This window comes from Macrotis lagotis, chromosome 4 (assembly GCF_037893015.1).
Source record: "Macrotis lagotis isolate mMagLag1 chromosome 4, bilby.v1.9.chrom.fasta, whole genome shotgun sequence".
NCBI lineage: Eukaryota > Metazoa > Chordata > Mammalia > Peramelemorphia > Peramelidae > Macrotis > Macrotis lagotis.
In genome coordinates this window covers 96,177,338-96,193,179 of record NC_133661.1, presented here as the reverse complement: position 1 = coordinate 96,193,179, position 15,842 = coordinate 96,177,338, and the positions used below count along the sequence as shown (strand labels likewise).

Below are 15,842 nucleotides of genomic sequence, written 5' to 3'. Positions count from 1 at the left end.
TTAACACTGAGACAGACAGAGCTATTTCTGAATCTGATAATCCTCAAACTAGGATTCTTTATTCCTGCAAATCTAAGGTAATTATTATTTCCAGGAATGACCATAAAAAGTGGAAAAGTCCTAGTTCTCAGATTTTCTCCTGATACTCGCACCCGTGATGAAACTACATCATATCTCTATTTTTTTTCTTTAGGTTTTTGCAAGGCAATAGGGTTAAGTGGCTTGTCCAAGTCCACACAGCTAGGTAATTATTAAGTGTCTGAGGTCGGATTTGAACTCAGGTACTCCTGACTCCAGGGCCGGTACTCTATTCACTGTGCCACCTAGCAGCCCCCTATCACATCTCTATTCACAACCCTAATTATCAACATTTCAGAGCCAGAGAGATTACATATTAGGCAGTATCATGAATAAATGACTAACATCATGTAACTGAATAAAGGTGAACAAAGGTAACACTTACCAGTTTCTGGTTGAACTGCTTTTTCTTTCTTGGCTCCACTGCTACTTGGGTGGGATCTCTTTCGTATCATGGACATAAGAGACCTTTCAAGGAAAAGAAAAGGACCAGGAAAAGTCCCTAAATTCTTCTTCACCATGATACTTTCCAACGCTGAGATTATTATAATTTCTATATATTAAACCACTGATAAATGTTTAGCTTCTCTTTATGAACATGTCTTTTAATTGGTGATCAAGGAAATATGTAACCTATGTTGCTTCCTTATTTATTACTACTAGAATTTCTGATCACAGAAAAATGTAGTGTAACTCTTGTCTAGACATAGGAAAAAAACTACAGTGAAAAAGATGAGAAATCAGCAGAGAACTTGCTCTGCTATTTGCCTGACCTTGAATAAGTCATATCATTTCTCTGAGCCTCAGTATCCTCTGTAAAGGAGGGGTTTGGATGAAACAACTTCTAAGGGTCCCTTCTGGTTTCAAATTCATGATACTACAAAAGTACTGCAAGGCCTCTTTTTTAAAAAAAAATTTTTATAATTATTAACCATGACGTAAAAACAGTTAATAAGCCAAATGTGCAGTTAAATAAAACAATTAAGGTCTAAATCTGAAATGTTCTCAGATGTGCTATCAATCTTATGGATAAAGTAGTTCTTAAGACTTTTATTTTTAAAGGATAAATCAGGACAAGTGAAAAACCTTTTAAACAATTCAGGTAGGAAAAAAAGGTGAATAGAATCTAAAAAAACCCTTGTCTATTCAGACTTCTCTGATATGGAAAAATCAGGATGTTTTAACTGTAAATCCTAAAGGCAGAAAAATAAACTGATCCCACTAGTTTCCTAAGTCTAAGAAGAAGGTAGGAGTTTATCAGAAATGTATACCAAAGGCATGCCTCTTTCTCTGTATTTGTTAGATATTTTTTCCATACCAAAAGAATAGTTTTCAAGTAATAACACTATTTTCAAAAGTTTTCAGAACAATATCCTGGAAAGGTCACCGTTTTCTTTTGTACTTTCCTAACACAATAAGATGGAGGGACTATTAACAGTTCTGATCCCACCAACTGGTTAGGTTCTTTGACCTGTTTTGTTCCTGAGTAAGTCCCCCCCCCCCCCCTTCAGAAGGAATCTGGAGTACCTTCCTGTCTCATGCTATTAAGATCAAATTTAGTTTGGATCCCTGACCTGAAGAGCTCAACCAGACAACTTCTAAACACAAGAGATCTGCTGGTCTCAATCTTCTCAGTACCTGGGACGGGTTTGTGGGAATCCCACCTAGCTATAAATTGGTTCTGAAAAATGTTGCTACCATAAGGAAATCCAAGTATTTGGGCATACCTGGTTTCAAAAGTGTCGAAATCTTTATAGATCTGCTTACCGGATTGGATTAGGAGGTGGAGGGGGAAGTGGTGGAGGAGGAGGTGGTGGAGGTGGCACTGAATTTTCTGACTGGTGTACTCGTTTCTGGAGTTCCTCAACTATATGGAAAACAAATATGAGGGGGTAAGCATTTAGTGAAGAAAGAAGAAGTAACCATAGGCCTTCAAAACAAAAAGAGGCCTTACCTTTTATCTAGTCCAACCTGCAAATTTCATACATTAGAATATAAACTCAAAGACAAAGTTAACTTACTTTCCCAAGAATGATTCAAAGTCACTACTTTTGACTCCAAATATTGGGCTCTTCCTACTTTCCACAATTATTTAACTTGAATATAGTGTTGCAAAAGTTATTAAAACTTTTTAAAATGCACTAAGATTTTTGAGTTACCTTGTACTATTAAGAAAAACCAGAAAATAACAGCCAAGTACCTCTTAAAATAAATGTTATTTACCACATAGCTCTATAGTCCTCTATGTGTTCCCTCATAGATGATCTGTCAAAAATGTTAACCATTTGCTGTAGCTACATCTGTAGAAAATTAATTCCAAGTAGTTGGCTGGGTAGATGAGTGAATAGATTTAAGAGAAAAAGTTTATTCACAAAAGATCAAATTGCCTAATAAAGATTTTCAAATGGTTGTCTTCAGAAATAGATGGGCCAGTCAAGAATAAGAATTTTATTCAAGAATAAGGTCTTGCACTGGATCCTAATGAACACCAACTGTCCTAATTCTTCCTGACACTCACGTCAATTTGCTTTTTGGGGTTAACTAGTAACTAGTGATAGTATCCTGAGTTTTAACCATTATACTAATATTCCTTTGTATTTGAACAGCTTTCAGAATGTTTGTAAATTTACAATCTGTCTCTGTGAGAAAATATTAGGGCACTAATCATTGATTCATTCAGGCAATGATTATTTGTTGAGCATCTGAAAGACTTCATGCTAGAAGCTTACAATCAGGAAAGAGAAGCCATGTATATAAGCATATCAAGTAAAATATTACCAGGATACAGATGAGGAGCTATTGGAAATTCAAAAAAGAGGTTACTTTCATTTAAGGAAATTTGGGGAAGCATTATCTGAGGTCATTTTTGAGTGAAGATTTGAAGGAAGGATGGGATTTCAAATAGGGAGATTTTCAGGGGCAAGATATTACAGGAATAATGCATGCCTTGAGAAAAGTCTCAGAAATCTCAGATCCAATGCACAGAACACTCCTTGAACAGAGTATAGAATTTTTTTTTTTTTTTTTTTTTTAGGATTTTGCAAGGCAAATTGGGTTAAGTGGCTTGCCAAAGGCCACACATTATTAAGTGTCTGAGGCCAGATTTGAACTCAGGTACTCCTAACTCCAGGGACAGTGCTCTATCCACTGTGCCACCTAGTCACCCCTATAGATAGGATTTTTTAGCCTCCTCTAAGAAATATGCTAAAGCATCTCCTCAATGAATCCACAACCACTCAAAAGAAGGTCTGATAAAATATTATACATATATATATGTATATGTATATCAAACACGACTGTATGTAGTATACAGTTGCCGAGCAGGGTCCAGAATTGAATCATGAGAGAAGAGTAGGCAGAACCACATGAAGAAAGTTATACAGCACTTACAATAATCTTAAATTGCTCTTTGACACATACCATATAAACACATATGCACATATGTATAAATAGCTCTGCTGACATGTATACATAGTCCATAAACATCCATTAAGCATCTACTCTATCAGGTTCTGTGCCAAACGTAAGTGGTGTGCTAAACTGTACTACAAGTGTTAAATATAAAGAGGTCAGAGACAGTCCTGGGCTTCCTGAAGTTTACAAAATCAAGGGGAGAAAGCAGGCAGACAGATATGCACAGGCTACATATAGGATAAATAAGAATTAAAAGAGAAAGTTTTAGAATTGAGGAATTAGGAAAGGTTTCTTATAAAAGATGGGAGTTTTAAGAAGGACTTAAACGAAGCAGAGAGCAGAGATTGAGGAGGGAAAGTATTCAAGGCAGGGGGAAAGACCAGAGAAAAATAATGGAGCATCTTGTCTACAGGGCAGCAAAGGAGGCCTATGTCACTGAATCAAAGAGTATGCTACAGGAAACGAGGTGTAAGAATGGAAAAGGAGAATGGAACCATGATTGTGAAGGCTTTCAAGAGCAATCGGGATTTTTTTTTTTGATCCAGGAGAGAAGTAATGAAGGTCTCACAACCAGGTTAGTAATGTCAGAGCAGAAACAGCAGGGCCTGGCAAGTGACTGGATATGGGATTGAATGAGGCATGGAAGATAACTTAAATTGCTAATCTGGATGGCTGGGAGGATAGTATGATAGTATAATAGTCATAGGGAAGGTAGAAAAAGGGAAGGATTTGGTGAAAAAGATAATTTTAGTTCTGGGCATGCTGAGTTTAAAATACATATGGGGCATCCAGTTTGAGATGCCCAAAAGGCAAGTGAAGTGAGACTGGAGGTTGGAGAGAGCTTGTTTAGTTGTTTTTAAGTCATTTTTAAATCTTTTGTGACCCTTTTTGGGTGTTTTTTGGGGGGAAAGATACTAGAATCCACTAATCACATTTACAAACAAAAAACTAAGATAAACAGGGTTGTGACTTACCCAGGATTACAAATCTACTAAGTATCTGAGGTCAGATTTTAACTCCACTCTTCCTGACTCCAGGCCACTACTCTATCCACTGTGCCATGTAACTACCCCCCCCCCTTGGCAGACAGATCTGAGAATTATCTGGATAGGAATAACTGAATCCATGAAAGTTGATGAGATCACTCAGTGAAGTATTATTGAGGCCCGTGCATAGTGTTGGGATATACCCCCAGGAGTGAACTGAACAAATATTACATTATGAAGAGAAACAGTAAAGCATTGGATAAAATTAAAGGGGGAAAGAGAATAATGGTTACTTTAACATTTTAGTCATGCAAACCTAAAATAGGTTTGTAATGGAAAAAGGGGTGATGATGACAATGAAATATTTCAGTAGTAGAAGCAATAGGAAAAACAGAAATTTAGCTATTTCATTATGCACTGTCTCTCTAGTGGTATTTTAGTGGCAGCTCTCCCCATTTCTTACACACACATCCAAAGCTTCTTCTACCAATTCCCCAACAAAAATCCTTAGAAATGCCTACCATAACAATGAAAACATTCTGAGATAGAGGTGCCTTAAATGCAGAAGCTACATGTATTTTTATTTAGAGTGCTTAGTACAGTGAAGAAACTGCACAATAAAAACTTGCCAAATTGAACAAACTGAGGAAAAACCCTAGTCTCTATTCCTCCCAATGACAAAACAACAAACAACTGTCTACTAAGTAGGAGGTATCATACTAGGAACCAGGTGCACATAGTGGGAGAAGAGTCCATGCCCTCAATAATGTTGTAGACTAATGGGATTGATTAAAAAAAAACATAATTAAGACACAAAGTGGATAAAAGGAGAGTTAGAGTCTAAATAAAGTGCCACAAGAAATACATGAGGGAAATTCACTTCTGCTGGAGAATTAGGTAAAACTTCTTCCAACAGGTAAAATCTAGGCCCGACAGATGACAATTCGTTTATTTGTCAAGTTAAAAAAAAAGTTTAATGTTCACACACCAAAAACCACATGATGTGTAGTTTTTACAGGCGTAATAAAACTATTCTATCATTCCACCATTTGCTTAACATTGTAAACTAAACCATCAAATTTAACAAGTAATACATTTCTGTCACAGCAGACAGGAGTCCTGGATGATGATAGCAATTTAGGGTCCCAAGGTTCAACTCTGCAAATTAAAGTCAAGAAGATTGCTCCTTAGAAGGATCTGTAAACAGTACTGAGGGCGTGTGCGTAAACACGGGCCCATGCCCGTCAGTCAGCCAGCAGGAGCTCCCAACAAGCCCAGGCCGGCCCCTGGGCCCCGGGGGGCGGCGGGCCCCGCGGCCGGCCCTAGTGGAAGATGATCTTTTTGTGCTTGGAGTTGGGGATCTGGCCCCGGGCCTTGAGCCTTCGCACGGCCTCCCGCATGTGCTTGGGCTGCAGGGGCGGCAGCTCCCCCCACTTCTCGCAGACGTCCAGGGCCTCTTCCACCACCTCCCCGACGAAGACCTTGGAGATGCCCGACATGGCGATGACGACGTTCTGGGACACGGAGGTGCCGGTGATGGACTGGATCAGCCGCTTGATGGCGGCCTTGGGGAAGGCCGAGCGCCGGTACATCTCGTAACGGTTCAGCTGCTCTTCCGAGAAGGAGGACACGAGGATCTGCATCTTCTGGATCTCGTCCTCGTCCACTTTGTGCTCCTTCTCCCTCCTCTCCTTGGGCTCTACCTTCATCTTCTTGGCCGCGGCGGGAAGCAGCGCCGCGTCCTCCCTCCCGATTCCGGCCAAGTCGGCGGCCTCCGAGCCCTTGAGCTCCGCGTCCTCGGCGGAGGCTTCCTTCGCGTCTCCGTTCTCCTCGCCGTCCGTGTCCTCGGGGGCCGCGTCGGGCTGGGCGGCTCCCGGGTCCGGCTCGGGGGCGGCGGCGGCGGCGGCGGGGGGCGCCTCCTCGGGCGCGGGGCCCTCTCCGGCCTTCTCCGGGGACGCCTCGCCGGGCTCGTCCATGGCGGGCGGGGGCGGCGGGCAGCGCCTCCGCGGGCCGGGAGCAGCCTCCGCGCCGCGCCGCGCCGGGCCGGCCGAGCCCACTTCCGGCGGTCGCGCCGCGATGACGACACCCTACGGGGCGCCGGAGCGGCCAGAAGAGACGGGGCCCCGAAGGGAGGAAATCGGCGGAGGCCGCGCCTGCCCGAGGAGGCCGCGCCTGCCGGAGGAGGCCGCGCCTGCCGGAGGAGGCCGCGCGTGCCGGAGGAGGAGGCAGGGCCGGCGCGGGCGGGGCGCGGGGGGGGGGGCCCGGAGGGGCCTGCGGGGGCAGGGCGCCCGAGCCGGACCCCCGCCGGGCCTCAGCGTGGGCGGGCACGCCCCCATTTGTTTTCCAGTCACCGCCCCGGGTCCCCATTTGGCAAGAATATGGCACGGTTCACCATTTCCTTCTGCGGCTCCTTTTACAGAGGAGGAAACTGAGGCAGCGGGGCCAAGTGACTCGCCCAGGGTCACACGGCGAATGGGAGGCTGGATGTTTAGAATTCCCGATCCCAACCCCACCAGCTGGAGCTCCCTCAACCACTGACCAAATATGGCAAGCAGGAGCCATGACTTTTCCGAGGGGTTTAGGAATACTGCATGAAAAAAAGCTTACATTTCTAAAGTCTAACACAAATAATTAAAAATCTGTAACCTTACATCAAAATGGGAAGAGAATCACTTTTTTTTTGGAAAATAATAATTAACTGAAAGAAATTTAGTCTACCATGTATGATAATCCAAATTTATACTGGATAAAAAAATTCCTTATTAATGAAAACATAACAAAACGTGCTGACAACCACATCCTATTTTGCTTAAGTTAAAAAAAAGTCAAAACAACACATAGTAGAAAGAACCATATTTCTTGACAGTGTCCGAAAACCTAAAAAAAAACCCCAAACTCCCAAATTTGGCATATTTTCAGTTTGTTTCAATTTTCTATGTTTAGATCTTTAAAAAAGCACAAGGTTCATGAAAAAAAGCCCAAAGACTAATGAATGGATTGTTTCATCATCCCTTGTAATTCTGTAAAGCAAGAGCGGTTTTAGCTAAAGGAATTTAAATGCCAACCTCGAATCGGCACACTTTTACCTGAATGCTTTAGATTTTTAGCCCTCTCTTCAGAATTCTGACACTTCTGCTCCAATTCCTTCTTATCTTCTTCCAGAAGCTCCAATTGCTGTTTGAGATTATGGATCTCCTTATGGAGTGTTTCATTATCTAGCTGCTCTTCCAATTCTTTAACCTGTAAATTTTAAACATTTTATGGGGTTACTGTCTTTGGCAGGGAAAAACAGAAATGATTGTTCTTTTGATTGTATTTCACAGATACCACAGGATACTTAAAAGACTGTAAAATCGGGGATGGCAGATTATTACAGTCAAAATCACAGAATCTGAGAACTGGAAGAGATCTCTGGCCATCCAATCCAACCTATGCACGGAAAGAACTCCCACTTTCACATACTCAATATGTAGTAGCCTGGTCTTGACTCCTTTTTCCAAGGAGTCAAACCTCAGTTGGTCTCTTTGTAACTCTCTCCATTCCAAATCAAATAGGAGTCTAATTTCCAGTTCATACAATATCCTTTCACTTGATGTCAGCCCCCTTATCTCTCTTAATCTATTCTTTTTTTCAGGCTAAACAAGGGTACATCCTTCAATTGATTCTTTTATAACATGAACTGGAAGCCCTTTGCCATCCTTGGTGCCCACCTCTGGACACTCTCCAATTGGATCGATATCCTTCTAGAATTGTAGTGCCCAGAATTGAGAGGGATACTCCAGAAGCAGTCTGATAAGGAGAGTACAGTGGGACTATCGCTTTCTTATTCCTGGACTCTGTCTCTCAATGCAAACCAAGACTTCGTTAGTTTTTTTTTTTGGCTGTCAGATCAATCACACTAGTAACCTATACTAAGTTATTTTAGTAGCACCCCAAACACCAGATCTTTTTCAGAACAACTAAGCAATCACACTTCCCCTATCTTATACTTGTCAATTGTACAAATCAGCTAGATGGGTTATTGGATATAGGAGTCAGTAAGAATTGAGTTCAAATGGTGTCTTAGACATTTTCTAGCTTTGTGATCCTGGACAAATCACTTCACCTCTATTTGCCTCAGCTTCCTCTTCTATAAAATGGGCATTATAATAGCTTCTACTTTCCAGAGTTGTTCTAAGGATCAAATGAGATAATAATTGGGAAGTCCTTAGCCTAGCAAATAGTAAACACCCTAGAAATGTTAGCTTTTATCATCATCATCATTTTTATTATTTTATATCCAAGTGTAAAACCTTATATTCGATCCTACTAATTTTAGAATTTAATGCTCTACACTGTCAAGATCCTTTTGCATTCTAACTGACATATACTGAATTATCAACTTTTCTCAGCTCTATGACATTTGTAAATTTAATAGGGACACAGTTTAGGCCTTTGTCTAAGCCTCTGATAAAAATGGTAAAACAGCATTGGGCCAAGCACAGATCCCTGTGATCCTTCAATGCAGGATCTCCTGACCAGAACTATTAATAAGGGGTCTTCAGCTCCAATCACACAATCAACTCTGAATCCATTTAACTGTATTATCATCCATTTCATATCTCTCCAGATTCTTTATCAAATTAGTATGAGATAACTTTATCAAAAGCGATGCTAAAAGGACAACTTGGTGGTACAGTGGATAGTGCCATCCCTGGAGTCAGGAGAACCTGAGTTCAAATCCAGCCTCAGACACTTAAAAATTACCTGTGACCTTGGGCAAGTCACTTAACCCAACTGCCTTGCAAAAACCAAAAAATGCTATGCTAAAAATATAGGATGGGAAAAAGGGGACGGGGACGGGGAGGAAGAGCAGGATGCAGGTGATAGACTAGAGGGAAGATCATGGGAGAGGGTAGTCGGATATAACACACTTTTGGGGAGGGACAGGGTGAAAGAGAGAATAGAATAAATGGGGGTGGGAGGAACAGGATGGAGGGAAATACAACTAGCAAGAGTAAGTGTGGGGAAAAGATATTGAAACAATTTCTCTGATGGACTTATGATCTCTGGGATCCACTCCAGAGACAGAGCTGATGGTGTCCAGATACAGACTGAAGCATGTTTTTTTTTTCTCACTTTATTTTTCTGGGGGGGGGGGGTTATGTTTACTTTTAAAACATGACTTGTTGAAGTAATAAGATTTTTCATGAATACACATTTTTAACCTATATCAAGTAACTTGCTTTCTCAGTGAGGGGAGAGGGTTGGGAGGAAGGGAGAGAATTTGGAACTCAAAATTTTAGAAGTAAATACTGAAATTTGCCTTTGCATGTAGTGGGGCAGGGGGGGGAAATTTAAAAATAAAGTTTATAAAAAAATAGCTTATGTATGAGTGAGGGCTTAAACTGAACTTTGAAGGAACTGGAGATTCTCAATAGGCCTAGTTCATTCCAAGCAAGGAAAATAGCCTATACAAAGGCTTTCATCTCAAGAGATGGGAAATGTAAGAACAAAAAAATGAGATTGATTGGAAGAAAAGTCCGTGGAGGGGACTAAATATGTTATAAGCCTGAAAGGTAGGTTGGAGTCAGAATGTGTAGAATGTAGAATGGAGCCAGAAAGTCAAACCAAGGAGTTAATATTTGATTTTAAAAACAGCAGGGAACCACTGTAGCATATTACTCAAGAGAGATTAGTCAGACCTGGGCTTTAAGAATAACACGTTGGCAATCAAGTAGAGAATGAATTGGAGAGGAGAGAAAGATGAAATTTGAAAATCTAGACAAAAAAAGTGATGAAACTGAGCTAGATGATTTGATGATAAAGGTCTAGATTCAGTAAGACCAAAGTATGGCATAAATTCTTCCAGAAGCATGAACTAAACTATCAACAATACCTAGGACACACAACGTTTGCCTGTGAAGTACTACCTAGAATAAACAATGATTGTGCTATTATCTCATTTTATGATATCAATTCTCATTTATGTGTGCTTCTATTAACAGTGAGATAACTTAAAACATCCTGACAAGATAAAACTTAATTGAGCTGTTTCTCCACATTTAGTTAGCTCTTTGCCACATGTTTTACTGATCTTTTGTGATGTTTTTAATCTTGCAGTGTTTAAAAATGGATAAAACTACAGACAAATATGAAAAAGGTATATAGCTCTTAAAGAGCATACTTTAATGACTCGTTGTAATGGTTGTTGATATAGTCAAGCGTTTTAAGGATCATTCAAGGCCACAACTAAGCAGGACGAGTTACATTGAACCAGAATGTAAAATATGAAAGAAAAATGAAAAACAATGCCAAGAATGACAAAATGAAAAAACCATCTAATCCTCAAAAAATAAGCAATGATCTTCAGAAAGATCTGGCAGGAAGCTAGATGGCACAGCAGAGAGTGTTGAACAACCTGGAGTTAAGAAGTCCTAGGTTCAAATTTGGCCTCAGACACTAATTATATAACTCTGGACAAATCTGTTAAATAGTGTTTGCCTCAGTTTCCTCAGGGGTTAGAATATCACCCATCTCCTAAGGTAGTTGTGATGCTCAAATATGATAATGTTTGTCAAGTGTATTTGGAACATAGTGCTCAATGAATGTCTGTTCTCTTTCCTTCCCTAGAAGGTTTATTAGTGGTTCCTCTACAGGGTTGCTTGAAATTCTTGAAATTGAAAGAATAATGAGGGAGAAAACAATCAAACAGCTTCTTACCACCAGTATGAAAAAAACACTTATGAACAATATTATATTTATATAGTACTGGGAGTAAATTTAAAAAGAGGTCATTGTTTTATTCATGAGATTTTTTAATTCAATATTTTATCAAAACTATCAACAGAAATCCAAGTGAATCTGTAAGACTATCAAACACATACTAAAAGAATATTTGAGGAAATTTTTTTAAAACTTCCAGTGGACAGGCAATTATAGTCTCTGATAAATAAAATGATATACTGAGACATAAAACTTCTCCAGAATTATAGGAATTTTCAAATGGAGATAGTTTTCTGTATCATGCTTCAATATGAAAGATTAAGAAAGTTATACAAGGGGGTGGCGCACTGGACAGAACACCGGCCCTGGAGTCAGGAGTACCTGAGTTCAAATCCGGCCTCAGACACTTAATAATTACTACCTAACTGTGTGGCCTTGGGCAAGCCACTTAACCCCATTTGCCTTGCAAAAAAAAAAAACCAAACCCTAAAAAAAAAATTATCCAAAAGATGGAAATAGAATTCCTTCTCAAACGGCCTTGGAACTCAACTGATTAAAACCAAAATGAAAAAAACCTATGGAGTATAATAAAGGCTAAAGTTAGAAAAATGAACTGTTCATCAAAGTGATGTTTATTATACAATGAGATTAAAAAAATGAGATTTCATGATGAAGATCCAAAGTTGTGTCTTCATCTTACAAGTTTAATGACATATCATATAAATCAAGTGACTCTCATAAAAGGAAATGTTGAATATTAATGAACTGCATATTCAAATATAAGAAAATATAGCAGCATTTATTGGAAAGAGCATATGCCCATTTATTAGAGAATGGTTAAACAAGTAGTTGTACATTAATAGGATGGAATATTAATGTGCTATCAAAAAGATTAAATGATAAATACTGAGAACATTTAAAAACTTAAATGAAGTAAGCAGAACCAAGAAAACGATGGACATAATGATTATTACAATGTAAACTGAAACTGGAAAAACAAATACAAAATAATCAAACTAAATGTGGAAAATTATAATGAATAAGGAAGTAGAGGGTCCATGGATGAGAAATATTGCATATAATGTTAAATATTTTTGATGTACTGATAGATTTTGCTGAATTTTTTTTTCTTTAAAAAAATAATTCTTTGCTATACAGGATAGATGCTTCCTGGTAGGGTGGAGGGGAAGAAACAGAGAGAAAATATAGGTGATAAAAACCAAAGATAGCATTAAAGATCTGTTTTAAAAGATCAGAAAAATTCTAAGGTTAATTTTATGCCAATGAATGGAATTATTTCACTTTGTACCAAATAATTCACACATCATAGTACCTAAGTATATTAAGTTAACTCTAGCCCTCCACCCTAACCTTCCCAATGATTATTTTGTAAAAATATCAGCATTCACAAAGGGAAACTGCAATTGTTATTCATTACAGGGAACTTGTAAGCATTAACAAATAGCATCTAATAAACCCTTTCCTCTCTCCACCCCCAACTCCACCCCCAAACATTTTAAGTGCTGCCAGTATTGATGTAATTTTTCTAAAGTAGATATTTTAATTTTAAAGTCCTTGTTCCACCTCTTTCCCTCTCTCCTCTCCCACTTCCTCTCTCTTTAGCTACTACAATGACAATCCTTTTCTGCTTGAAGCCTCCAGTTCCCTATGGGTAGGCTCTATTGGTTTGAATGGCACATTTAAAGAACCACTCACCAACATTTTAAATGTATACAATTTGGGCTAGTTGACAAAACTAGCCTTTCTATAAGCAAGCAATTACTACTCCCATAGGTTTCTTTTCTTCCTTGTGAAAGTTAGGAAATAAAACTACAATACTCCCTAAAGATAAATTTTGAGAATACTGTTCACTTTACTTCAAAATCTAAGACATAAAATCAACTCTCAATCATCCAGGTTTAGTGTTATCTATTTCCCTTATAACTTCTGCTTCCTTCCCTAGCTTCTTCCTATATTTTACCATTCATTTGAACTTTAAATACAGTGTGTCCTTTAGTTCAATTTGGTAAATTTTTTTTTGGTCAAGGCTGGCTGCAAGAAGACAGAAACCAATGAATAATGTGAAGTGTAGAATTACATATGTGGACTTCATTCATCCATTCTGTGCTGACCCCTCAGTTAGAACAAATAATCAATAACTAGCTGACTGTGTTTAAATTTAAAAGAAAAAATGGTTTTTTTAAGTCTTCTGAAAGAAAATCTAGCTTTACCTTTTGTTGATGTTGAATTCTCTCTTCTTCTAAGATCTGGGTGAGTTTTGCATTTTCCTCTAAGGCTTTCAAAAGCTGCTGGTCAGGGGCCGAGCTCTGCAGCAGAAGGTGGCTTTGTCTCTTAAGCTTGTTTTGTTCAATGAACATCTGCAAAAGTTAATAACAAAGAAATAGACAAACTGTTCCACTTAGATCTCCAAGTGCAACTTGATGAAAAGGAAAAGAAAGGCCCTTTGAATTTTCATTTCCAGGGTAGGTAAAGGAAACATCTTAAAGGCTCTTTAGCTGAGCTAAGATGTTGGGGGGGGGGGGGGGAAGACAGCATTTAATGCAGCCATATGAATACATACCAAGAATACACTAGACAATTTGGGGGGGGGAACCACCAAGTGTTTCTTCCCACAAAGATTACAACAGAAGTTAGCAGGAGTGAAAATGATTTTTTTTCTTTTTTTTTAACTAATTTTTTCATCCTATACAAAAAAGCAGGAGGGTGACCCCAAGGTCAGATTTTTCAGACTCTGAAATTAGGCTGATTTTTCTGGATCAGTTTTTCAGTCTTCAGGTACTTTTTGTCTCTTTACAAAAGATACAGAGTCCCCATGTTCCATATTCACATCTACGCTCTTATTTTTTTCCAAAAGATTTACCACAATCCTCCAATTAGACATGATCTTAGAATGTGATCACCTATTGAGGCCTCTTTCCTCCTTCCTTCTTTCCCTTTCAAGGATAGGGCAGGCAAACTAGACAAACTAAAATCATTGCCAAGAGAACACAAACCAGCAGGTGGCACAGTGCTTTGCAAATGGCAAACAACCGTTAAACATTTGTTGAATGACTGAATAAATAATATAGGGTGCAGGCTTCTTGAGGACAGGAGCCTCGGATTCCTCATCTCTATTTGACCTTCAGTGTCCTGCCCTAAATATCAAGACACATAGCAGCACTTAGTGATTTTTAAATGAAACAGGGACAGGGACAGGCAATAATGATGTAGCTTTGCCTGGAAAACAAAACATCTCAATTCCACCATCTGTAGGAACTAGAGGCAGGAAAAACATGAATGCAGCCGATCTGCTCTTTGGAAGCATGTGCTTCCACCTGTCAGTCTCTCATGGGTAGAATACACTCAACTAAGATACTTTTTTCACGCAGAAAAATGACAGAACACTATTATTTGCACCCTGATTAATTTTCAGAGCTTGGCATTCACAAACAGCAACATCAGCTGCAGGGAAGCCTGGCATAGCCTGGCATTCAGCATTATTTTGTAAAATGTGTGCATTGAAAGCCTTAGGACACTTGCTTTCCTATAGGACTTATTGCCTGTTATTTACTGGTACTAAGTATATGCCACCAGTGGCAGAACAGTGGAAGGAATTTCAGGTCAGACCTCAGGTTGAATCCTGGTTCTGCCACTTGTACTACCTTAGACAAACTATTTGTCCTTTCTAGACATCTGTTTCCTCAACTGTGAAATGAGAGGTCTGGATTGAAAAGCAACAGATAGATTGCCAGGCCTACAGGCAGCAAATCTTATTTCAGACACTTAATAGCTATATGACCCTGGGCAAATCACTTAAAACTTCCATTCCTCAGTTTCCTTATCTGAAAAATGGAGTAAACATCACCTACCTCAAAGGGTTGACATAAAGATCAGAGGAGTTAATACAATTCTTTGCAAATTTTAAAGCACTATATAAATGTTAGTTGTTAGAGTTAAGGAGTAGGGGAAAAATAGGATATACACACAAGTAACCAGAAGAAACAGTCATATATGCTAAGTACATTATGAGATAACAAGCAAAAAGCATTATAATGAGATTGCAGGTAGGGAAAGGAGAGGTCATTGATACCTGGAAGGCTGGGGGATGCTCCAACAAAGGAGATGGCAACAGAGAGGACATTTAAGAGATGAAAGTGGGACAGAGACCCAGCTTGAGCCAAAATCAGGAAGGCATAAAAGAATGAGGAAGGAAGAGAGATGAGAGGAGAAGCAGGCAGTTTATAGAGGATAGAGCAAAGAGGTAACAAGGAGTTACTGAGCAGAAGAATATAACTAGATCTAAGTAAGCACCAGATCTAGAAAGGAATAAATTAAATTATAAAGGGTTGGTTCAGAGTCAAGTGAGCAAAACCATTTTCTTAAGACTCAAATGCAAAGAGGCATAATTTATCTCTGTCCAGTGATTGATGTTGTATGTTAAATTATCTCATGTTACTCCTCTTTCTCAACCTCAAATTCCAGATACTTCACTGGGTGACCTCATAACACCTAACACACAGTGTTCTTCTCATAGGAGGCAGTCAAGAAATATTTATACAAAAATACTCTACACTATCCTATTTCCATTAGAATCTATTAGAGGTATTTTTCTTGTTTGAATATGCTCTATTAGGATATAAACATTTGGTAATATGATTG

General features: G+C 39.2%; 2 protein-coding genes across 4 annotated transcripts in view; both read right to left on the bottom strand.

Annotated features, from left to right (window-relative positions):
• SHTN1 (shootin 1) overlaps positions 1–15,842 on the bottom strand; it is a 124,125-nt gene that overhangs the window by 47,086 nt on the left and 61,197 nt on the right. For all 3 annotated transcript variants that reach the window (XM_074233566.1, XM_074233564.1, XM_074233567.1), the window contains exons 9-12: positions 13,415–13,561; positions 7,565–7,718; positions 1,846–1,945; positions 464–546 (exon numbers count right to left, since the gene is read on the bottom strand). In XM_074233566.1, the coding sequence (XP_074089667.1) occupies positions 464–546; positions 1,846–1,945; positions 7,565–7,718; positions 13,415–13,561 (484 nt within the window). The remainder of the gene's footprint in view (positions 1–463; positions 547–1,845; positions 1,946–7,564; positions 7,719–13,414; positions 13,562–15,842) is intronic.
• On the bottom strand, positions 5,764–6,505 carry LOC141521238 (transcription initiation factor TFIID subunit 11-like). The gene has a single exon (XM_074233570.1). The coding sequence runs from the start codon at positions 6,452–6,454 to the stop codon at positions 5,801–5,803; it is 654 nt and encodes a 217-aa protein (XP_074089671.1). The 5' UTR covers positions 6,455–6,505; the 3' UTR covers positions 5,764–5,800.